This window comes from Berghia stephanieae, chromosome 6 (genome assembly GCF_034508935.2).
Source record: "Berghia stephanieae isolate SIO BIC M18660-M18661 chromosome 6, UCSD_Bste_1.3, whole genome shotgun sequence".
Lineage (NCBI taxonomy): Eukaryota > Metazoa > Mollusca > Gastropoda > Nudibranchia > Aeolidiidae > Berghia > Berghia stephanieae.
In genome coordinates this window covers 15,995,654-16,019,978 of record NC_088365.1, presented here as the reverse complement: position 1 = coordinate 16,019,978, position 24,325 = coordinate 15,995,654, and the positions used below count along the sequence as shown (strand labels likewise).

At 35.6% G+C, this 24,325-nt stretch overlaps 1 protein-coding gene across 7 annotated transcripts; it reads left to right on the top strand.

Annotated features, from left to right (window-relative positions):
* Nucleotides 1-37: 37 nt before the first annotated feature.
* Nucleotides 38-17,407, top strand: LOC144974566 (centromere protein P-like). 7 transcript variants are annotated; one of them, XR_013645763.1, is made up of 10 exons: nt 38-161; nt 2,541-2,719; nt 3,809-3,881; nt 4,651-4,717; nt 6,277-6,362; nt 8,022-8,122; nt 9,626-9,799; nt 11,257-11,348; nt 12,909-15,371; nt 15,723-17,407. XR_013645763.1 is itself a non-coding variant. In XM_078917562.1 (9 exons), exons 2-9 carry the CDS (start codon nt 2,553-2,555, stop codon nt 13,088-13,090), a joined length of 942 nt encoding a protein of 313 aa, XP_078773688.1. In that variant the 5' UTR covers nt 43-161; nt 2,541-2,552; the 3' UTR covers nt 13,091-17,407. The 7 variants fall into 7 exon arrangements, 6 of the variants coding, with proteins under 6 accessions (XP_078773688.1, XP_078773691.1, XP_078773689.1 ...); XM_078917562.1 differs by having other exon boundaries at nt 43-161; nt 12,909-17,407; XM_078917565.1 differs by having other exon boundaries at nt 53-161; nt 8,025-8,122; nt 12,909-17,407.
* Nucleotides 17,408-24,325: the final 6,918 nt, after the last annotated feature.

Sequence of the window (24,325 nt, the reverse complement as noted above, 5' to 3'; positions counted from 1 at the left end):
AACCTCCGCCCACTTGAAGAAAGATAACTCTTATTTTATTTTGTAGACTGTTATTATGACTGTTGTGGTACCCATAATTTTGTATGGCGCACAACTTCAAAAACAAATAAAGATCCTTATAAATTATATTATAAGAAACTGATACATGCCTTCAATAATAGGTAATGAATGATATTTCACTTCGAAAGAAATAGATTATTAAATGAATAATTTTAAGACAGTCTAATAGTATGGAAGCACCGAATTTTCCATATGTTGACTGGACCTCAGATATTATGATTAAGCCTAAGCCTTAGCGGCTGGTCTGGACAGTGAGAGTCTGGGCCTGGGAAGAGACATATCTCGAAAGACATAATCTAACACCTCTTCTCAATCTCATCTTGCATGGAGAGGCGTGTCTATACTTCTTATTTCTAATACTAATACACTAACTAACTGCCTATATCTAAAAGTAAAAGACAACTGAATCATTTAATCTAAAAACCACGATAGAATTCTAACGTTTCATTTTTCAATAAAGGCTGTCATTATCCCCAGACACCTGTCTGGGGATAGGTAGGTACTTTGGTAAAAAATTCAAATTGGATTTTCAACACGATTCTAATGATACCAAAATTGTGAAAATCAGATAAGCAGGAGGAAAATTATGTTAGTTTAAAGGTTGAAAAATGGTCTTCTATTTGCCTTTCTTTGCTATTTACTGACGGACTTTGTGACCTGAAAATTGTTGCATTTCCGGTAGTAACCACCATTTGTATTTCAAAACTGGTCTAAAATGGCCGCTAAGATTTGAGTAAGGATTTTGCTGGAACGAATTTCATGGATGCGGTATACAACTTTGCCCTGAATTTAATTTTATATAAAAGTTAAGTTAAACGTGCCATCATGAAATTTTAATTTACTAAGTTCTAATCTTTTACTTTTAATTATCCAAAGCTAAATTATACCCTATTTTATCCATAATCAAAAGTTATACTAAATTGTCATTGATTTTAAAATAAACTACACCAAACGCTAGAGTAATTTCTCCTGAAGAAAATAAGACATAAATCATTAAAATCCATACATAAACAAAAAATCTATGGAACTTTTTATGAGACCCATCACTTACAAGTCCAAAAAATCGGGTCACAGCCACTAGCCCATTTATCGGCTACCTGCTGAGGGCCAAATGGACGTTTACCAAAGTACCTACTGGGGATAATGAAAATTCGTTATCCCTAGACACCTGTCTGGGGATAACGAAATTTCGTTTTTCCCAGACACATATTTGAAACTCCGCTCTTTTAAACAATTATCCACATTCCAGAATATGGAATGTTTCCAAATGCACATAGAAATGCTAAGGAATGTTAATAAAATATCTATAAAAACATAAAATTAACCAACATTAAATCAGTTGTTACACAATATGCGTCGACTTCGAAGTGGGTGTCATGGCCGAATGGTTTAGTCGTCTGCCCTGGAAGTTTTACCAGAATCGACGTTGCAGGTTCAAATCCTGGTTCCACCACTTTTTTCTTTTTTCTTTTTTTAAATTCCATCTTCTTTTTACAGAACGTTGCAAGGGATACTTGTCCCATCCATCTGATTTTTGTCCAAAAATGCAATACTTTTCGACGAAAGATTCCATTTAATTTTAAAGTGAAGGCAAACATACTACAAATTTGTCTGAAGTGAAGGAATATCTTTTTGAGGGACATCTCTCAAAGGTGTCTTTGTTTCTTTTTTCTTTATGGGAATGTGAGTTCATTATTTTTTTTATTTTTCGGCATTGTCATAGTATTAGTATTATCATGGCATAAATCAGATTGCAAACTATCCAGAGTGCAAAAAGGGTCCTTTATTGATTTTCACAACTTGCTTTTTATTATTTACTCTTTATAAGTTTACCTTACTATGGTTGTATTGGTAGGTAGAGTACAGATTACCATTTTACGCCCCAACATACATTCTTTTGCTGCTTTTGTTCGTTTTTTGGGGGGAGAAGGGGGGGGGGGTTGTTTTGGGTGGAATGAAAAGGCTGATTCAAGTTATCCATTTGATATGCGCATGTGCAGTGGGAACAAAAAGAAAACTGTGATCTCCCTATAGAGCCATTGGTCAGTTTTGACCACGATCATAGCCTCCCAACTCGTAGTTTCTTGTGGGATTCCATCAAACATTGTTTTATTATTTTATTTTAGATGATTAAGAGACATCTTTTTTGCCTCCACCAGTAACGACAGTTTGTGTGTCAAGGTTGAATATGTGCAATGAACTTCTTTCCTTTATTATAATGGCAGTGCGGTGTATTACTACACCAAAAATACATTCAATAGCAAACATGATTATCCACGCACATATTCTAGTTTATATCTATTTATTTCCACATTTATGTCAACTCTATGGTGAAGTCTGCATAAAATTTCCATTTGAGAAAAATCACAAGACTTTTCTTTGTTAAAGTTAGTAAGAAAAACTGTCTTTTACTTTTCATATATATCTATTGATAGATGTATATTCAAAATAAAATATCTGTTAAAATTCCTTTGTTTCAGAGTCTCAACACTATGGAGGAAAACATCGAGAATTTGAATATGGAGGAGTTGGAGGAGCTTTTTCATCTTAACAATCAGATGATAGCCAGGCTAGAAGAGGAAAAGAAAATGTACATAAAGAAAATCAAATATTGTGGTCCAGGAGCTGAACTTGCCCAACGATTGAAAATCATTCAGAGGTGTGTGCTGGTCTTGATCTTGTTCTTTGTAAAATATGACAATTATTTGGAATCTCTTTATGATTACTTTTTTGAGTCCTTGCAATGATTTCTTTTTGGACGGAAACTCTTCAGCTTCTAGGGCTTTTGTGTTGTTGATATTTTGCTTTACTGCAGCATGCATTCATAACTAGATATATACCAATAACCATATCATTAGTCTTTCAAATTTTGCTCCAGTGTGATTTTTTGTTGTTGTTGTTTCCTTCAGCTTCGAAGTATGCACTAAGTAAGTCATTGTATTTATATGCTTCTTCGAGTGATACGAATGTAACCATGGGTGAAAGTTCGCCGGAAAAATCCGGCATGGCCGGATTTTTATTTTTGAAAAAGAGGTCTCGCCGTTTGTTTTTTTTGTCTGGCCGGAATTCGAAAATGAAAAAAACCGGCATTTATATAATTAACCGCACTTCTGTTTTTTCCTCTTATTGGTAGTTGTAGTTGCAGGATTTTTTTTTTCTGAGCACCTGCCTTTGCAGGATTAATATCATTGAGTAACTTTCACCCATGAATGTAACAATCATGTTCTACATCACTTTCTCTTTCACACACAAAATGTTTGTGCAACCCATTGTTTTTTCTTGGTAACTTCATTCAATGGAGGTGTTGGGCCTGTGAGAAAAGAGTACTTTTAACTCCTCTGTTCTCCTCTCAATACCCTAAAGCAAGCATTGGAACTACTTCGCCCAAGAGATACATCATCGTCCATCGAATTAATGGTGTAGAAGAGCTGAAAAGCAAGAAAGCACTCTTAGTATCGATGACATGTGTTGATTATGGTCCCATGAAAATTGTGCAATCTCATCACATATTTAGATTCTAGCAATTGATTAGAGAAGAAAGTGATTCATGTTAAGATAAAAATAATTGATCTTTTTTAAGTGACTTCATCAACAACTTGAGTTATTTATTTTACAAGACAGAATATTATTTGTGCACCATCAAAAAAAGATATTAGGATTCTTTCAATACTTACTTATACGCTTGTTATCAGAAGAAATTATTTTATATTGTTACACACATTTGATGTTTTGTTAAAATCTATTTCAGAGCTGATGGGACTACGAATTTGGACGAGATAAAGGAGACGCTTTACAATGAAATTTTAAATTTAGAAAGAAGGGTAATAATGTGATTGTTATAATTTCAACAAATTACTTGTTATAGCAAATGGGTGATAGTAAAAGATAAATTGATTGATGTGAGTAGAAGAAAGGATTGACAATAATAATAATAATAATGTAATTTATTTATATAGCGCCTGTCCCATACAATATAGCTCTAGGTGCACAATATATGGCATGCAGTGTATTGTCATTACAAAAAAAAAATCTCTATCATATTATCAACAACATTTAAAGGATGAGAATACAGAATTATTTTTAAAAATGTAAATGAGGATAAATGTGTTCTATGAGGTGACTCTACAAAAATAGTAACAGTTTTGCAGGTTCATATGAATACATATTTTATGATATTGTATTTACATATAATTAGCATTGTTGAAACGTTGATGAATTTCTAGTGCATTTTTTACTTGTCACGGTGCAGTAAAACTGCTGAAATGCAAACAAAACAATAAACAGGAATGACTCATGATACTTCAAATTGAAAAATGTGTTGTTCTTGTATACTCCTAGATGTTAGGTCGAAGGAATACTTTGAATATGGAATATACCTATCTTTGTGTTTTAACATTTTCAAAATAAATAATGTAATTTGTATTCTTTCTCCCCTCTTTTGAAAATAGAATTTTTAATTCCATATTTATTTATATATATATATATATATATATATATATATATATATATATATATATATATATATATATATATATATATATATATATATATATATATATATATATATATATATATATACTCTATTGACAGTTGAGTGAAACTTGCAAGTTGACAGGAATTTCAATCATTGATTTAGAAGAGAGTATTAAATCTTCAGGTTAGTAAATAAAGGCTTTATATGTTTTGTTTTATCAACGGAGCTTGGGTTTACCCGGTAATCTTGCTACTACCTAGCTTGCTACATTTGGATAAAAGACTTTTTATCTATTGCAAAGTACTTTTAGCCAGATCTTATGAAGGTAAAAGAGAGATGTGGACAAAAGCTCATCTTATAGATTCAAATCTGATCCATTCCAGATTAGTCCATCTATTGAGCCATTTGTAATATGTTTTTATATTTTTAGTATGCCCGAACAGTATATAAAGTTAAGTCATGTCAAATTTTAAATTACTGTACTTTTGTAATGCATTCTACTTGTTTATGGGCATAATAGAGGCAGGTAGTAAATTCACTCACTCACTCACTCACTCACTCAATCCCATGACCGGATGGTCGTCGGGGGGGGATTTGCGTGAAGCAGAAGTTACAGTCTTCCTCCATGCCTGCCTGTTGCTAGCCCTATGTAGCAGCTCCGGAACCGGTAGTAAATTATTTTCAGTAAATATTCACACAATCTCTTGGTTCTTTAGTATATATTCTATTCATTTAATAATCAAGAACAAGAAACATTTTACAACATCACCTTTACCCACAATTGGATGATATTAAACACAATTAGGAAAAGTCCTCTTCAGAGTCAGAGCCATTAGGTGCATGGAATTTGAGTTTATCCTAGTTTCTATAATGTGAAATGGACAAACTCTCCACCAGATCTAACAGATCAATCATCCAATCACTGCTGGGTCAACAGACAAGGAGTTAGAAATACAATCTCGATAAAACCTGGATCCTTTTGCTTGTGAAAAGAGTCGTCTTACAATTGAGTTATTAGGCCCCATATATAATGAAAAATTGTGTTCATGTTCGTCTTGTCAAAATGTTTGTGTAACGTGGGATAGCCCATTTGCTTTCAAAACTGACCAATAATTAAAATAACAATTAATTTTGTGTTTTTATGTCCCGTCCTACATGTTAAATGTTGCTGTTGACCAGGGACCCCTTGTAAAGCGCTTTGAGCACATTTAGTGGATATTGCGATATATAAAGCTCAATTTATTATATTATTATTACCTTTAAGGTGACTATTACTTTAACACTTGAACCTGAACATTTTCAAGTTTTACCCGAATTTGTTTCCTTTTATTTTTACTACGTTGTAATAAATATAAGAAAATCTTAAGACACTCTGCTCAGTCATTGTTTCAATGTTTATTAAACAGTGCTGATGGATTTCCTTGGATTCACGGAAATCCGCGATTTTGGAGTCAGAGGAGGAATTTCCTCCTTTATAAAAATTTATAATCAGTGTACTGGCAGTGAGAGACTTGATGTGTGGGGAACAAACAGGTTCAGTTTCTCACTCTCCATAAGTTATCTAGTTTATCAATGATATAGTTTATCACCTGGAATTGTTCAAAATATGGAGATTGATGCAGTAAAGAATGGGGCTTAAAGGCATTCGTTCAATATTTTCCTACTTTTTAACATTTTGTCACCATCAGCACTGATTACACATTTCAATTATTTTTAAATGTCCTATTTTATTATCCTCTCAGATGAGACACCTTCCAAGTCTTTGAGACTAAAGTTGCAAGTTTTGGGGAACGAAATTACTTTAATATGTAATGTTGATGAGTTATTGGTGAGTCAACGACCAGATTAATTAATTTGGAAAAAAAAAACCCGTTAGAATTGGTATATTTAGTGAAACACTATTGTCTAAGCAGCTGAAATGGTCTAAAAATTGTTACATTTTAACTATTACTTCTAAATTAAACTATGTAAAAAACCATCTAAGAGTCTCTCCTTTTGGAGAGGGATCCTTTATTCCAAAGTGCGTCTGTAGATATAGATTTGTGCCGCAACAAAAAACCTCCCAAAAAAATCAGTCTTCTTTCAACTTGGGAAAAATAAAAATTTCCCCCCATCCGAAGAAAACTTTTTAGGATTTTTTTTTTTCTTGTATTTTTCTTTCTTGCTTTCTCTGGCACCTTTAATACACACTTGTTCAGATCTTTATCTTACAGCGGTGCCTGCCCCCTAATTTCATAACTGGATTTTTTTGTAATGTATACAGATTTGTATGATTGCTTTTAAGGACAAATAGGCTACTGCGTCATTGAAAGGTTTTCAAAACGTTAGTTGGACGCCATTGTTTACCTTTATATACCTCTTTTATATAAAGACGGGCTATGTGGTCTTGTGGTATGACACTCGCTTTCGGATAGGAAGGTCCTGGGTTCGAGCCTAGCTCGGTGCATAGTTGAGTCCTTGGAAAAAGGCTCTTTACTCACATTCTCTCACTGTACTCAGATGTAAAATGAGTACCCGGCCGTTTACAGCGTTGTCTCTTTCCGAAAAAATTATAATATCGCCTAACAGGCGCCATGTCCCGTCCTACATGTTAAGTGTTGCTGTTGGCCAGGGAGCCCTTGTAAAGCGCTTTGAGCATGTTAAGTAGAAATTGTGATATATAAAAGCTCATTAAAAAAATTTTAATTTTTTTGTAAACCATTCATTTTATTTTAAGATTAAAAGGGTTAACCTGAAAAACTGAAATTGTGTGATGACAAAACCTGACTTGAAAAAAAACAAACCAATTTAAGTGAAAGAAAGTGTTCAAATGAATTTGAAAAATTGTTATATAGCTCAGTTGCTCCTAATATTGTCCATATATGTGACCCATCGTCTCAAAATGGTATTATATCACGGTGAGTCAGATGCCAAAAAGTGGTTTTATAGACGAAATGACTGGAGACATGAAACTTCATATTTTGTCAGTTTATGAAATATAATCCATTCTTTCTCACTAAAGCATGAATACTCTTTTTCTATCCAGATCTCATATTTTTTTAGCATGCATTGAATTTTTAGTATCTAAACTACCCGGACATAATGCCGTTTTGAGGCGTTGGGTGACATGTGTTTGTAATGTGGGCCCAGTGGTTCTGAACAATAATATTTTTTGTTTAACCCTCTCCTTACCAGCCATTTTCTAGATTTTACCCAAAACTTCACACCAAACTAACACAAAATAGATATTTTATCACTCAGACATAATAGCAGTAAAATTCTTGCAATAAATAATTTCTTTAGCAAAACATGCTCTTTGACACACTGTTCATTTTCCTTAAATTTTATGATATGCAAAAGAAATTTGAATAAGAAAAATGTTGGTTGTATCGTAACGATTGTGACGATTTTCCTACAGTTGGTAAGGAGAGGGTTAAGGACTTCATTATTTCTTCTTTTTTTTTTTTTAAATTTGAAAATGGTTTTTGTTCATTTCTATTTCAATTAGCAGTCTTCAGAGAGTGGTAAGACAGGAAGAGGCAGAGTGTCATGGGTTGAGGTTTGGATCCCAGAAGAAATCAGTAATGTACTTGGTGATGAAATGACAAAGTAAGTCAAGACTTTGGTCTTTTAGAAATTTTCCAGATTATGTGTTTGATAAAATGATGATGAAAGCCTTGGATTTTACATTATATGTTACGTATTAAAAAAATTATGCTCCTTTCCACCACGACATCATAAGATATCGTCGCCTAGGCATTCCACGAAGGAATATAGATAACTCAACAAACAAGATGTCTGATGTCAACAGGAATCACCCATACTGTCCAAGTAAGCAAATTGGGGGTTAATAACCTTGCCCAAGGAAAAAAAACGAAAGTGCCTGAAGTGGGGCTCGAACCCGGGTCGTTTCCGGTCACAGTATAATGCCTTAACCACTCGGCCACTTCACCCCCCATATGTTACGTATGTTTAAGCAAAAAGTATGATCAATGCAACTCAAGAAAAAGAATAATTAAAGATAACAATTACTACAAATTTCAAACATGGATCTAAAATGGTTTTCAATATGTTATCAAATTGTCTTATCTAATATGGTATTGTGTCACGTTTTGTGAAAATAGTATGGTCAATGACTGGATGGGTGACAATGACAAAGTCTCTGGTCCTGTTGTTGTGTCTTTGATCGTAGCCATCGTAAACTTATAGCCTGACACTGGCCAAACAAGTCTTTCCACAAAAGAAAACAAATTATGAGTTGTATTCAGTAGTTCAACCAATGAAATAACTCGTTTCCTTGAATTCTACTAACGACAACTCACCAGATGTTTCACAATCTGAAAAAATGACGTCAAACTATAAGTCTTAGATGATTCTAGTGTCAAGCTATAATTTAACAATGGCTATGCTTTGATTGGGTAAAAAAGAAAGGAAAAAATAGCGAAAGGCAACCGTAGTAAATTATAGAAGATCATGAAAATTGTTATTGGGAAACACTTTGGAACAAGAGATGTCCTCACAAAGGACAAATAGATGATACTGTTTGATGATATACTGTTTACCACAGAGAAATGAACCATAAACAAGGTGGGCTGAACATGTTGTAAAGCACACATTTAAGTTTAAGGAATATGCTTGAAACAAACTGATGGAAATGATGAACGCATGATGTGCCCCATTCCAAAACAATTAAAACAATTGAGCTTGATATAGAGCAATATCCACTAAATGTGCTCAAAGCGCTTTACAAGGGGTCCCTTGGTCAACAGCAACATTTAACATGTAGGACGGGATATGACACCTGTTAGGCTATATTACAATTATTTGGACAAAGACAACGCTGTTAACTGCCAGGTACTCATTTTACACCTGAGTATGCTGAGAGAATATGAGTAAAGAGCCTTTTCCAAGGACTCAACTATGCGCCGAGTGCGAGGCTCGAACCCAGGACCTTCCGATCCGAAAGCGAGTGTTATACTACTCGACCACATTTTATTTTCCCCTGATTCAAAGACTTCTAATATAAAGAACAATTTTGTTTGGGGTTGTTTACTCTACTGTGTTTAAGTAATGAATTGCTGGCTGATAAACGTAATGTAATTCTACTTTCAGATTCACCGAAGAGGCAGCCATCCATCCCATAATGTCCCTAATCAAATCATACCTACTATGTGTTAGTGAACGGGACAAATTGATAAACCATTTCACACAGGCCTACCCTGAATTTGTAACTCACTTTAGAAATGAACAGATTCATGGGTTGAAAATATCAAAGGATATCAGACAGTAAGTGGTTCAAGTCCAACCTGTTATTGTAAGATGGGAATAAATAAAATAAAATAAAATTCCCTTTATTCATCCCATAGGGGAAATTTGTCTCTAGGGTCTTTTCCAAGGGAAGACTGAAATAACCCAGGCGTCAGCCGCAGTGCAGCGCTGCAAACTGAGCTAGGGCAAGGTGACTTGCTCAGGGCCACACAGCGCAGCGACAGGGGATCGAACTTTCAGGTATGAAGCAAAAATCGTACCGCTGAGCCACACTGCCCCTTGTACTCCACTGCAAGTTGTAGTAGTCGATGTGATGGTAGATTATTTTTCTTTTTCTTTTTTTTTTTTTTGTTTGTTGCTGGCATTTTTTCCAATACAGAATTGACAGGAATTTTTCTAGTATGGCAGACTTTAATCTGCTTATGAAACCATGATTGGCTGACATCCATTTTACAGTAACTGGATTAAGATATGAGTATAATATTGAACTGTTTTGTTTTGAAAATAAGTCCAAAGAAATCACAGTTTTTTTCTTGTTATTTTTATTTTTTTTTTCCAAATGATTTCATCAGTTCTATATATATATTATTTTACCATGACAAAGTAAGGAGCAGGCGCTGATTTAAGATAACGATCTGTAAAGGTTTGTATCAAACAGTGCCAGACAAAGCAGAAAGGAAAATACTAGACAAAAATCAGCTGGCCTCCTCCTACTCCTCCTCCTCCTCCTACTACTACTACTCCTCCTCCTCCTCCTACTACTACTACTACTCCTCCTCCTCCTACTACTACTACTACTACTCTTCCTCCTCCTCCTACTACTACTACTCCTCCTCCTCCTACTACTACTACTCTTCCTCCTCCTCCTACTCCTCCTCCTACTACTACTACTCCTCCTACTCCTCATACTACTACTCCTCCTCCTCCTATTCCTACTCCTACTGCTCCTCCTACTCCTCCTACTCCTCCTCCTACTACTACTACTACTCCTCCTACTACTCCTACTCCTCCTCCTACTACTACTCCTCCTACTCCTACTCCTCCTACTACACATACTCCTCCTCTTCCTACTCCTCCTCCTTCTCCTCCTACTCCTACTCCTCCTACTCCTACTCCTCCTCCTCCTCTTCCAGCCTTGGAATCGAACCTCAGACCTGACCTGCTGATTACTGGTCTGACATGCTACCATTATACCACAGATGTTACCAAATAGTTAGGACAATTTAATGTATATTTTATTCACAAGGGTAATCGTTTCCGCTATGAATCTACGTCTCCATCACAAAATACAAACATTGAACACGAGGGGAAGAGAACGAACACATTAGATTAACTCCAGTAGTCCTAGGACGTATCCTTGTGGAGAGTATAATATTTATGTAATATTTTACTTCACCCCAAAATAATAACAGATTGAGAAAAATAAACGGTCATAGATAACCGTTCAAGTGACTTATTTATATCTCTGTCTGCAGACCAACTTTTCTCATAGAATGGCCTTTCAAGTTACAAGAGACCTATGTGTATGTGATGAATGTTACCCTTTCAGTCGAGTTTTCGAAGAAATGTAAGAATTCATTCATTTACCTCATTTCTAAACCTGGTCTAATTGCCTATAATAATTTTTTTTCTACTGCCATTTTGTCAAGATTGTGGGTTGTTGTCATCAGCCTTATATTTATATCATTGCTTGGTAATTATAAAATAAAAAATATTGTGAAATTGAATGTAAGCTTCAATTTAATTACAAAAACAGATCAAACGAATGTTTCGGATTTCCCCTTTATCAACAAAACATGATGACTGAAACACCAGATGAATGAGATGATTTGGTAGTGGCATAGTTAAGATTCATCTTAACTACACCACTACCACATCATCTCATTCATCTGTGGTGTTTCATTCATACTGTTTTGTTGATAAAGGGCAAACCCGAAACGTTCATTTGATCTGTTTTTGTAATTAAATTGAAGCTTACATTCAATTTCACATTATTATTTATTTCTTCGAGCTTCGAGCAGCAACGTTTACATTACTTTGTAATTATAATGAAATCAAGTGATTCTTTATAAAAATCTTAGGATTACGTTATTGTAGTCAGAATTTTAATTTTGTTTTGTTTATTTATAACTTGTGTGATGATTTGGCAAAACCGGTCGGATGTGGTACAAGCTAGTTTTGAGATATTTGCGAATATAGGTGAAAAATCGTTATCTGCATGAGCTCTGTTTTTTCACTTTATTGTTTTTATTATCCATCCAAGTACAATCTCACCCGAGGATTTTACAATTTGAAGCTTATAGATTATATATTTTTTTCTGACCTCTATCAAAGAGAAATACCTTCAAAATTTCTATAAAATCTGCCTCTAAGTTAGAGGATTTCAATTCAGTGCTGAGAACCGAATTTTTTACGAAACCCCACCATATTACATATCATTCTTTTTATCATTTTTCGCTCTTTGAAATGCAAGTAAATGTACTTATAGGCTACCATTGAGTCTGTATAATGACTGCACATAGCTATAGACAAAACGGATAACACAATTAGGAATAGTCCAACATTCCATTTACTGTCCTGTGTTAAATATGGTACCATCAATAAAATCATGCGATTAGCACATTTTTCTTGCAATTTAATATATCTAAAAATATCTGAAAACAAAAATAAAATCCCGAACGCCATAGTAACTAAGAGTACTGATAGAGCAATCGACCAGCGAGGATGAAGCCGCACACAAAATTCCTCCTCCTCCTAAAGTATCATGTCTTGTACATATATATTACATTTGCAAGCGAATCATTATCAATAACAGCTGAATTGTAATGAGTTTAGTTTTGTACAAATTGATCACTTATGTTTCTTCTTTTCTAATTGTTATAATTTTATTTTCAAATGGTATCTCTTTTTTTTTTTTAATTTTGATTTTGTGTTCTTGAAGAATCAACTTTATCAACTTTATATTTTCATAGATAAGAGAGAACTGTTTTCTTTTTACAGTTCAAAGCTTCCAGCAGTTTTGTTTTCACTTTAACTGTATTCTTTGAAAGTTATACTTAAATCTTATAACTAATTCTATAAGAGTTTTATTTACCATAGGTCACATCTCCTTCATTTTCTTTTCCAGTGAAAAGTAAGGACTCCAACGGTGTTTTGGATTCTGCTCCCGAGATTTTTTCCCATATGACCTCACTACTCGGCTTAAAGAAAGCTATTGACCGACTTGTTCGTATGGTCATATCAGAAGGAGAGGACATTATGTCTCCAGATGAATTGCAATCATTACAGACATCAACAGTGGGAAGCTGAGGATTTTTTTTTTTGTTTTGAAAAAAAAAAAATAGAAAAGATTTTTGATCATTTTATGCATTTATTGAAATAGCATCACAGTCAATGAGAGGGCTATGCGGCAATGTGATCTAGTGGTATGACACTCGCTTTCGGATCGGAAGGTCCTGGGTTTGAGCCTAGCGCTCGGCGCATATTTGAGTCCTTGGAAAAAGCTCTTTACTCACATTCTCTCACCGTACTCAGGTGTAAAATGAGTACCTGGCCGTTAACAGCGTTGTCTTTGTCCAAAAAATTGTAATATCGCCTAACAGGCGTCATGTCCCGTCCTACATGTTAAATGTTGCTGTTGACAAGGGACCCCTTGTAAAGCGCTTTGAGCACATTTAGCGGATATGGCGCTATATAAAGCTCAATTTTAGGAATTTTTTTTTTTTAGAGGGGAAAGATCTCACTTTGTCTTGCTTTAGGTCTTATTTCGACGAATGATTCCTTGGTTACATTTTATCCAAGATGGGTTTGTGGAATATTGTGGTCAATTGTATTTAGTCCATTTGGATTATGTCTTGTGGAAATGATGATGTAGCCAGCTTGTTTTTTTCATTTTCAGACGATGATGTAGTCTTTTTCCTTTCTCAGACCAGATATCCATAGAAATGAGTGTAGACATAATGAATTATTGAATAAGATGGTCCATGGATTCTATTCAAGGGTTTAGTGAAAGCTATTTACAGATGGAAATTTCTGTATGATAAAGACTTAAATAAATATTTATGTCTCCTATGAACACGCTCCAGAAGTTTCGCTCATTTATCAATCCATCACAGGTGGGAATTTCTCATAATTTTAAAGGTTTAGCAGTGAAATTTACATTTTATCATCAATAACAAGAAATGAATAGAGTAGTGGAATGCCTGAATACTGTAGTAGAGAAATCAAAACCAGGACACGGTTGGTATGGCTCATCTGATCCGACCCTAAACATTTGTGAGAGTAGTGACTCGTGCTAGAGGACAGTGGAAATCTAATCAAGTCATAAACCACTGGACCAAGAAAGATGGCTCTGGGTGGGGTTCTCGACCTCCCATAGAGGGCAGGGAGGTACATACTGTGTCTTCTATCCCCCTATATCTGTTTTCCAACCTGCTTTCTGTCTTTGTCTTGGAATGAGATTGCTTGGTTTTGTCCTCGCCCTGGCCAGATGCGAGGGAAACAGTCAAATGTATAGTTAGTTTTGGGAGATCATGATATTTTTTTCCTTGTAAATCATATCTCTGTTATGCACTGTATTATATTTTGTTTATATATTATAATATATGATTTGTATACATTTGAGTGACCTGTGCTTGTGTCTGGATGAGACTTTTAGGCGATCTCAAACTAAGTACACTGACAATGTGCTCTAGGAATCTACATCTGTTTCCTATTTGAACCAATTCCCCTTTGTCTTACCTTTTCTTTGGGTACTTTAATTGTAATTCTATAACTTTTTCTATCCCATTTTCTTCTTTTTTACTGGCGCTGATGTGACCTTAATGTATTGCAAGCGCCGTTAAACCCTTAAAAACATAAACATAAAAACAAGAAAGATGGTTGACTTTAAGCAATGTTGAACTTATCCATTATCAATGGAAAACACTTGAATAAAGAACAGAAAATCTCGGATCACCAAGAATTGTTGACTTTAATTCTCTCTCTCTCCTTACCGGCCATTTGCAGTATCAGTATATTCCCAAAATGGCAGGCTTACCCAGCAGAAATATTGATTTTTTAAAACTCAAACAATCTCTCTACAAAACAACTTTATGTTCTTATTAATTATTAAACAAAGATCATTGCGATGTGCAAAATAAAGCTGAATAAGAAAAAATGTAAACTGTCATACCAAATGTGACGATGTCCCGTCCTACATGTTAAATGTTGCTGTTGACCAGGGACACTTTGTAAAGCACTTTGAGCACATTTAGTGGATATTGCGCTATATAAAGCTCATTAAAAAAATTATTTTTTTTTAGATGGCAAGAAGTTGACTTTGAGTGTTGATTTTATGCGGATTCTACTATATATTTTAAACCACTTTTTTGGAGTGGTGGATGGCGTTGATCATAGAGTAATCACAGTCAGGAGGAGGGTGCTGTACCTGTTGGGTTCAATAAAAGTAGTCCTTCAGAACCATTAGGCTCATGGGGAGGAGTTTATCCCGGTTTCTTTAGCGTGAAACGGACAATAGAAAGTGTGTGTTATCCTTTAAATAAGACGCTAGTCTATGGCAAAGTACTTTCCACCAGATCTAATAAACTCAGCTACGCGGGTGGTTGGATGGGAGCATCACCCTTGAATCATATACCTATGATGGTCGCATGGGTGTACGATCCGATAGTGATGTCGTTTCTTCTTCTCTTTACTAGCCTATCCTGCTTCTTTGGTTTGTGATTGTATTTTTGACAGGGGATTTTTTTTTTTTTTTCTGTAAATCTTCTGCCTGTTTGTTCTTGGTTATTTGTAATTTAGCTTATGATATCTTTAGGTTATGATTTTGATTTACATTTGTACTATTTTTGTTAGATTGCTTGTTTTTTTGTTTCAGCAGTCTCTCATATAACCTCAATTGTGTTGGAAGAGACCTAAAGCAACAAACAAACAAAAAACTCAGCTACCTATTCACTGCTGGGTCAACCAGTGGGGCGGGGGGGGGGGGGGGTGTCAGGAAAAATATTGGCTGCACTCGGGATAGATCTCAGTCCCTTTGCTTGTGAAGCGAGTGCTCTACCAACTGAGCCATCGCATCCCATATTGGATGCTTTTCACTGCAAAAGTTTTTGTCCTTTTTTGTCTTCTATCATTTTTCTACTCTTTTTATTTTTGTAACTATTAATAGAAGTACCTGCTCCATTCACTTTTCTGTATTTATTATCAGTCAGTATGAACCACATTAGCAAGAAATTGTCACTAAAGAAGAATATGCTCGTGAGGAGTTCACGGCATGTCTAGTAGTCCATTAGATCCATGAAGCTGGAGTGTACCTGGGTTTCTGTCGCATGAAACAAACAATATATAACAGTTGCTTGCTACCCTTTGGATAGGATGCTAGTCTATCACAAATTACTTTATGCCAGCTATAACTATAAAAACCCAGTTCTATGTGGTCTTGTGGTATGACACTCGTTTTCGGATTGGAAGGTCCTGGGTTCGAGCCTCGTGCTCGGCGCATAGTTGAGTCCTTGGAAAAGGCTCTTTACTCACTTTCTCTCACCATACTCAGGTGTAAGATGAGTACCTGGTCGTTAACAGCGTTGTCTTTGTCCGAACAATTGTAATATTGCCTAACAGGCGTCATGTCCCATCCTACATGTTAAATGTTGCTGTTGACCAGGGACCCCTTGTAAAGCGCTTTGAGCACATTTTAGTGGATATTGCGCTATATAAAAGCTCAATTTTCGAATCTTTGCTGGTTGGACATGGGCCTCAGAAATAAAATCTCAATCAACTTCACCCGGGATCGATCTCAGACCCTTTGCGCGTGAATCGAGTGCTCTACCAACTGAGCTATTGGGATCCACCCATACTCTTGAGGAGTTCACGTCATTGTCTTGATGTTTGCATTATTTTATTTCAAAAGTATTGATAATAATAATACATGGCCTTTATCAGTGCTGATGGTTTTCCTCGGATTCACGGAAATCCGCGATTTTGGAGTCCAGAGGAGGAATTTCCTCCTTTTAAAAATTTTATTTTCTCGAAACAATGTGCTAGCAATGAGAGAGTTGATGTGTGGTGGAACACACAGTCGCAGTTTCCCACTCTCCAGAAGTTAGCTAGAGTATCAATGATAGTCTATCATCTCAATTGCTCTAAAAGTAGGGTTTAGTGTGGTAGAAATGGGGCTTAAAGGCAATCGTTCATCATTTTCCTACTTTATCACTTTTTGTCTCCATCAGCACTGATTTATATCGCGCATTTTCATCACTGTGTGATAGGGAGAATGTCCCAATATTCTCATTGATATGCCATGTCAATCTTTTCCTCTAAACGTATGATTTTCTATATCCTTATATTTTAAAATCTAGTCCCCTGATTTTTCTCTATGTATTATGATAGTTAAAATTACTTATTTAATTTTAAATTTTTACCTGAAATTGAAACTCATTTCTGCCTTCATTTGAATTCCTGTTTCTGATTGGACAGGAAGATAGGGTTTGAACTATTTTTAATTTTGGAAAATTCTTATGTAAGGAATGGTAAATCGAGAATTTAACTTTTATGTATGAATTATATTCTCATATTATGTTGATGTTTATTTTAATTTTTTTTTAATAAAAGAAATAAACCAGCAATAAAGAGAAATGTTTAATTTATCGAATTGGATCAACTCTGATTCTGATGTAATAGCAGCGACATCATATGGGGATGTCTGTGATATCTCATTATTTCCCATAGTAGGCAGGGAGGTACATACTGTGTCTTCTATCCCTCTATAATATCTATTTCCCAACTTGCTTTCTGTCTTTGTCTTGGAATGAGATTACTTGGTTTTGTCCTGGACCTGGCTGGATACCCTGGCTGGGAGGGAAACAGTCAAATGTTAGATAGTTTTGGGAGATGATATTTTTTTCCTTGTAAATCATCTCTCTGTTATGCACTGTATTATGTTTTGTTTATGTATTATATATGATTTGTAAACGTTTGAGTGTATTCCTCTTAGTGGGGACCTGTGCTTGTGTCCGGATGAGACTTAAGGTGATCTCAAACTAAGTACACTGATAGTGTGCTCTTGGAATCTACATCTGTTCCCTATTTGAACCAATTCCCCTTTGTCTGCCTTATTCTTGGATGCTTTAATTGTAATTCTAGAACTTTTTACTATCCTATTTTCTTTCTTTTTACTGGCGCTGATATGACCATACTGTGTTGCAAGTGCCGTAAAACACTTAAAAACAAACAAACATCTCATTATTTTATTCTATTCTCTTTTCTGTGTGGATTTCCATTCTTGTCCTGGATTGAATCTACTTGCTTTTGCCCAGACCCTGGTAAGAGTCCTTTTCTGTGTAAGTGAATGTGTTTTCAATGAAATATGGATTATATTTTTTCCCTTCATCTCTATTAGAAAATTACCGTGGTCTCCTAATCTGTCTGGGTGGGGTTCCTGACCTCCCATTGTGGGCAGGGACACACTTACTATCCCCCTATATATGTTTTTCAACATACTTTCTGCCTTTGTCTTGGGGTGAGATGACTTGGTTTTGTCCTGGCCGTGGCCGAATACCTTATCTGAGAAGGAAACAGTCAAATGTATAGTTAGAGTTTGGGAGATGATATTTTTGTCTTTTAAATCACCTCTCTGTTATGTACTGTATTGTTTTTTTTTTGGACATATTATTATATATAATGTGTAAACATCTGAGTGTATTCCTATGTGCTTGTGTCTGGGTGAGACTTTTAGGTGATCTCAAATTAAATACCTACATTGATAGTGCTCTTTAAATCTACATCTAATCCCTATTTGAACCAATTCCCCTTTGTCTTACCTTTTATTGGGTGTACTTTAACTTTAATTGTAATTCTAGAACTTTTTACAATCCCATATTCTTCCTTTTTACTGGCGCTGATATGACCTAAATGTGTTGCAAGCGCCATGAAACCCTTAAAAACAAACAATCTCCTGATCTGTTGGATCTCATTTCATTTCGTCTATTGAGACTTTTGGTGACCTCAGGTTGGACACATACATAGACTGCTGCTGAGGTGTGAGAAAAAAAAAAGAACTTTGAATTTTTAAATAGCCCCAACATCCACTAAAATGTCCTCAGGACGCTTTTCAAGAGGTCCCAAGCCAACAACATCACTTGACATATAGCATGAGAGATGATACATGTAACACACTATTACAATTTTTTTTCCAACGGAGACAATGCTATTTTCAGCCAGATAGACATTTTACGGAGGCAACGGTGAGGGGATGTGAGTGAAGGATATTTTTTTCAGGGACTCAACTGTTGTATCGCCCAGAACTAAATTGGGACCTGCAGGTTCAAAGGTATACAGACCTCAAGAACAATTCCACAATTCTTTGTTAACATTTCCAAACTTTTCATGGATTTAACATGCTCCATGTGCTTCACAATGTTTCATTTATTCACCAGCGGGTTATATACAGGCAAAATTTACATATCCTACAATACAATTTTCCAATTTGGCATTTTGTCTGTACTGTCACTAATACACCGCCTATAGTCAAGTCCTCATTTATACCTGAGTCGAGTTGGGTAAGACACTTCAGTTCAGAGAAAAAAAAAAGCAGTTCTTCTGAACCATTGGGCCAATGGTGCTTCTATAGCGTGAAACGGACAAAAGCAATTGCTTGCTATCCTTTTGAAAGGACGCGAGTCTATAGCAAAGTACTTTCCGCCAAATCTAACAGACTCAGACAGGGGGTTCAGAAAAAAAAATCTCAACAGCACCTGGGATCGATCTTGGTCCCTTTATGTGTGAAGCGAGTGCTCTACCAACTGAGCTATGGAGATCCCCTCACATCTGACAACAATATATAGTCTAATTATGATAATAAAGAGATGAGACAAAGACGACCGAGGACTTTTCGTTTCTCGATCATTGTCACCCATCCAGTCATTGATCATGCTTAGTATACACAACTTAACTCAGTCATTGTCAGTATTTCGTTTTTCTGACATGACGGATTTTTGAAAGAAATAAAAAAATCCCAAATTTTGCCAGCAGATCTCAAATTTTGCAAGCTAAAAACAGCAAAATTTGCAAATTAATTTGCGATTAATTTTCCTAAAAATCCGTAATTAGTTCGTGAAAGAGAAAGGTATTTGTTTTTAAGAGTTTCACGCCGCTTGCAACAAATGTAAGGTATCAGCACTAGTAAATAGGAAGAAAATGAGATAGTAAAAAAGAAACCCCTCTTTCACGTTCTACACGAGCTATCAAATTAAAAGGAAAAAAAATTGTCTTTTTTTTTCGCCTTTTTGTGTTTGTTTATTTTTTTCTTTGTAAAAATGCAATGCAAATCAGTGATATTTTGCGGTTTTTTGGGTTTTGTTTTTTTTGCGGCCGTAAGCGATGCAAAAAAAAAAAGACAACAAACTGCCATGCCAGGTTTTTTTGTTGCCATTTTAATTTGTGTTTTCATACGTTTTCCTTGTAGAAAAAGCTTTTTTATAGATCTTGTAATATCCACTAAATGTAGAGGGCTTGCTGAGCCAGCAGCAACACTTAACATGGAGGTCAAATGCGTTATTTTTTTTTTCTGGACAGACAACGCTGTTACCGGCTATATACTCCTATTAAACCTGCGTATGGCAATGTAACGTGCATTTTCCAAGGACAATACTTTATATAGTACCACCCATTGCAGGATTTGAACCAGGGACTTGTGGGTTCGAAGACGAGTGTCATACCACTAGACCACACAATGCAACTCAGCAAAAATGATGGAATAAAGAGTAGTCACTACAGCTTTCAAATGCGTAAAAATATATCATCAAAAAGTTGAATTAATCTTATTGATTGTACAAGAGAATACTATTTGCTAGATTACGAAAGTATCCTGCTATTGCTATGAATTAGGGAAGGCTACAGTCAGATGACTAAAATATGACCCCTGTTTGTCTTGTAATCAATCCTTTTTTGAAGGCTTCGTGTTCAATCATCAGTCAATTGATGGTTAGGTCTAAAGGTTAGATGGGATGTACTGTATGATAGATTATTATTCCAAGAGAAGAATGGAATAACCCAGGATCAGCCTCTGTGCAGCGCCACAAAGTGAGCTCGGGTGAGGTGACTTGCTCAAGGTCACACAGCGATTTGGGTGGAGGGGGGTAAGGGGCAGTGAGAAAATCGAATCGGAAGAGTAAAGTATTATTTATCTATATTCATTCTCCTTAACTCACTCAATCCTAGAGATTTTGCTACTTTTCAAACTTGGAAAAAAATGTACAGTACATGCCGGCATTAAACACACCGGCATAAAGCAGATTTCGGACTCAAGCACGCTAAACTGCTCTTACCGTATTAAAAATGTGCATGTACATAGATAGTTTTATTCAACTATCATCAACATGTAAAAACTAAAAACATTAGCTTTGATACTACGACTATAATTTGTCTCATAAAAATGTAATAAATAGGCATGGGGTAAAAGTAACTCCAGGTATACTACGGATATAGTCGGTGTTAGGGTTGGGTGAGTTAATAAAACAGCATAAGAATAAATCCAAATCTCATATTAAAAAAAAATATATATATATATATATAACCGGAGACAGCGATATATAGGGACGCGAAACTTCTGAAGTGGCAATAGGGTTTTAATAGCAGAAGATACGTTGGTGTATAGATAGTATGCGCTTGGCCAAGAAGTTCACAACTTTGCCATCCGAAAGTATAACGGACCAACACACAAAACTATGTGTAACCATGAACGTTTATAGTCTGGTTAATACAGTTTAGTGAGAAGTACTCATAAACGTGGATGGCAAAAAACAATAACAAAGACATGAGTGACGTCATCTTCGTTCTATCTATATGTCAGGCCGGTAAACAACCTCTCGCTCATAATGTTTTATATGAATACATTTGATATTTGGCATGGGATTTTTTTGCAGATGTGATTTCACTAAATTCTATCAGACGATGAACTTTTTGTGTATTTGTACGATTGATATAGCGGGAAGAAATGGTGTGTATTTTATTTAAACACATACCATCAAATGCCATGTTTACCGACTTGACCTTGAACACCCACATACGAAGGAGCACCTACGTTTCAAGTCTCCATATTATTATAGTCTCAGCTATAACTTAACTCTTCGTATCTCAATCAATCCGACATAACACCAGTTTGAGGCACTAGGTCACATTTTTTCTTTTCCTTTTCTTTTCTTTTTTTTTTAAATCTTTAATTATGGAGCAGGCACTGGTTTAACCCTCTCCTTACCAGCCATTTTCAGAATTTTCCCCAAAACTTCACACCCACCCAACACAAAAACAGACATTTCTAACTCAAACAGAAAAGCAACAAGCACATTCGATACATAATTTTGTTTAACGATATGAACTCTGTTACAGAATGTCAAGTTTTAATAGCTAAAGCATAAAGAAATGAAATCTGGATGAGAAAAGTGACGGTTGCATCGTAACAAAAATGTGACGATTTTCCAATAGGTGGTAAGGAGAGGGTTAAAAAAGTGTTTAAGAAACAGTGGCAGACAAGCTAGAATTATTGCGTTATCTATTCCATGTTGAATTATTGGTAGCCTATGTAAGTATAAAAAGGAAAGTGTGATCTATCTTTTGTTTACTTTGACTTTAACATGTCTCTCTCCAGGGGGTAACGAATTTCTCAACAAGTAAGACACCAGTACGAATTAAAGAATTGAATATTCATAATAATATGAACCATAAGACTCGGCTTGAACTTGAAGCTTGAACTCACTCAACCCTAACACCGACTATATCCGTAGTTTACCCGGGTTACTTTTACCCCATGCCTATTTATTACATTTTTCTGAGACAAATTATAGGCAAAGTATCAAAGCCAACGTTTTTCCTTTTTACAAGTTTATGGTAGTTGAATAAAACTATCTATCCACATACTCATTTTTAATACATTTTTTTTCTCCAATTTTGAAAAGTAGCAAAATTCTCTAGGATTGAGTGAGTTAATCTCATTTCTTTAGCGTCACAATGTTGACTGTACGGAACCGTCTGATTGTCATAATGTGTGAACAAGGGAGTCTTTTGATTAAATAACTTGATTATTAATAATGAAAAAGGCATTGAAATTGAACTGAAACGGGTGTTTTTTTTAGATTGTCCACGTGATACGCTAAGGTAAAATACTCCCTATATAACGTATCAAAATACAATACTATTACTATCTATGTGTAACCTTGAATAGTTATAGTTTGGTTGATATATGATTAAGTGAGAACTAACCGTTAAAATGGCAGTCTAGTGGTATTACACTCGTTTTCGGATCGGAAGGTCCTGGGTTCGAGCCTCGCTCGACGCATAGTTGAGTCCTCTTTACTCACATTTTCTCACCGTACTCAGATGTAAAATGAGTACCTGGCTGTTCACAGCGTTGTCTCTGTCCGAAAAATTTTAATATCGCCTAACAGGCATCATGTCACGTCCTACAAGTTAAGTGTTGCTGTTGGCCAGGGACCCCTTGTAAAGCGCTTTGAGCACGTTTAGTGGATATTGCGCTATATAAAAGCTTTTTTTTTAATTAAAAAAAAACAATAACAAAGAGCCGAGTGACGTCAATGTTTTAGCTACAGTACATTATTGTGGTAGACCTTATGACATGCGGTCAAGTCACGATGTGATCTATTGGATTTCCCCCCCCCCCCCCCCCCCCCCCGCCTCCTCCCCTCCCCCCCATCTTAGACGTTATCCTTCTCATTATCAGTATCAGTGGCTGTTTAGTCATTGGTTAAGTCTCTTTACACATATTACCCCTCTCAACTCAGATGTGAATGGGGTTTTTGACTATAGAATCTAACGGATATTATAACAGTACTAAAAGACACACACACACACACACACACACACACACACACACACACACAGGAACCTTACAGTCGACTAGTACTGTGTGAAAAAGAAACCTAGTTTCATATGACCTATCAATGATATACATGAAACTTTGACGCGCATTGATCCGTAAAAAAAAATAATTGTGTCACAAACGTTCTTTTTTATTTATATAAATTCAAATTCTTGGGTCATTTTGATTTTAAACTGGTCTTTGAAATGTCACTGCAATTCCCTATGTTATTCTCTTGAAAACGACAAAGATGTATGACGTGAATCTTAAATCTATAGTAGAGAGTTATTCTAATAATATAAACAAATTGAGCGTTATATATCGCAATATCCACTTAATGTGCTCAAAGCGCTTTACAAAGGGTCCCTGGTCAACAGCAACATTTAACATGTAGGACGGGACATGCCGCCTGTTAGACGATATTACAATTTTTCGGACACAGACAACGCTGTTAAAGGCCGGGTACTCATTTTACACCTGAGTACGGTGAGAGAATGTGAGTAAAGAGCCTTCTCCAACTATGCGCCGAGCGCGAGGCTCGAACCCTGTACCTTCCGATCCGAAAGCGAGTGTCATTGTCATACCACAAGACCACAGAGCCGCACATACTGACAAATTACACAATAATAAAGCACCAATGTTAAAATGTAATCACTCTCTACGTACGATTATATTGT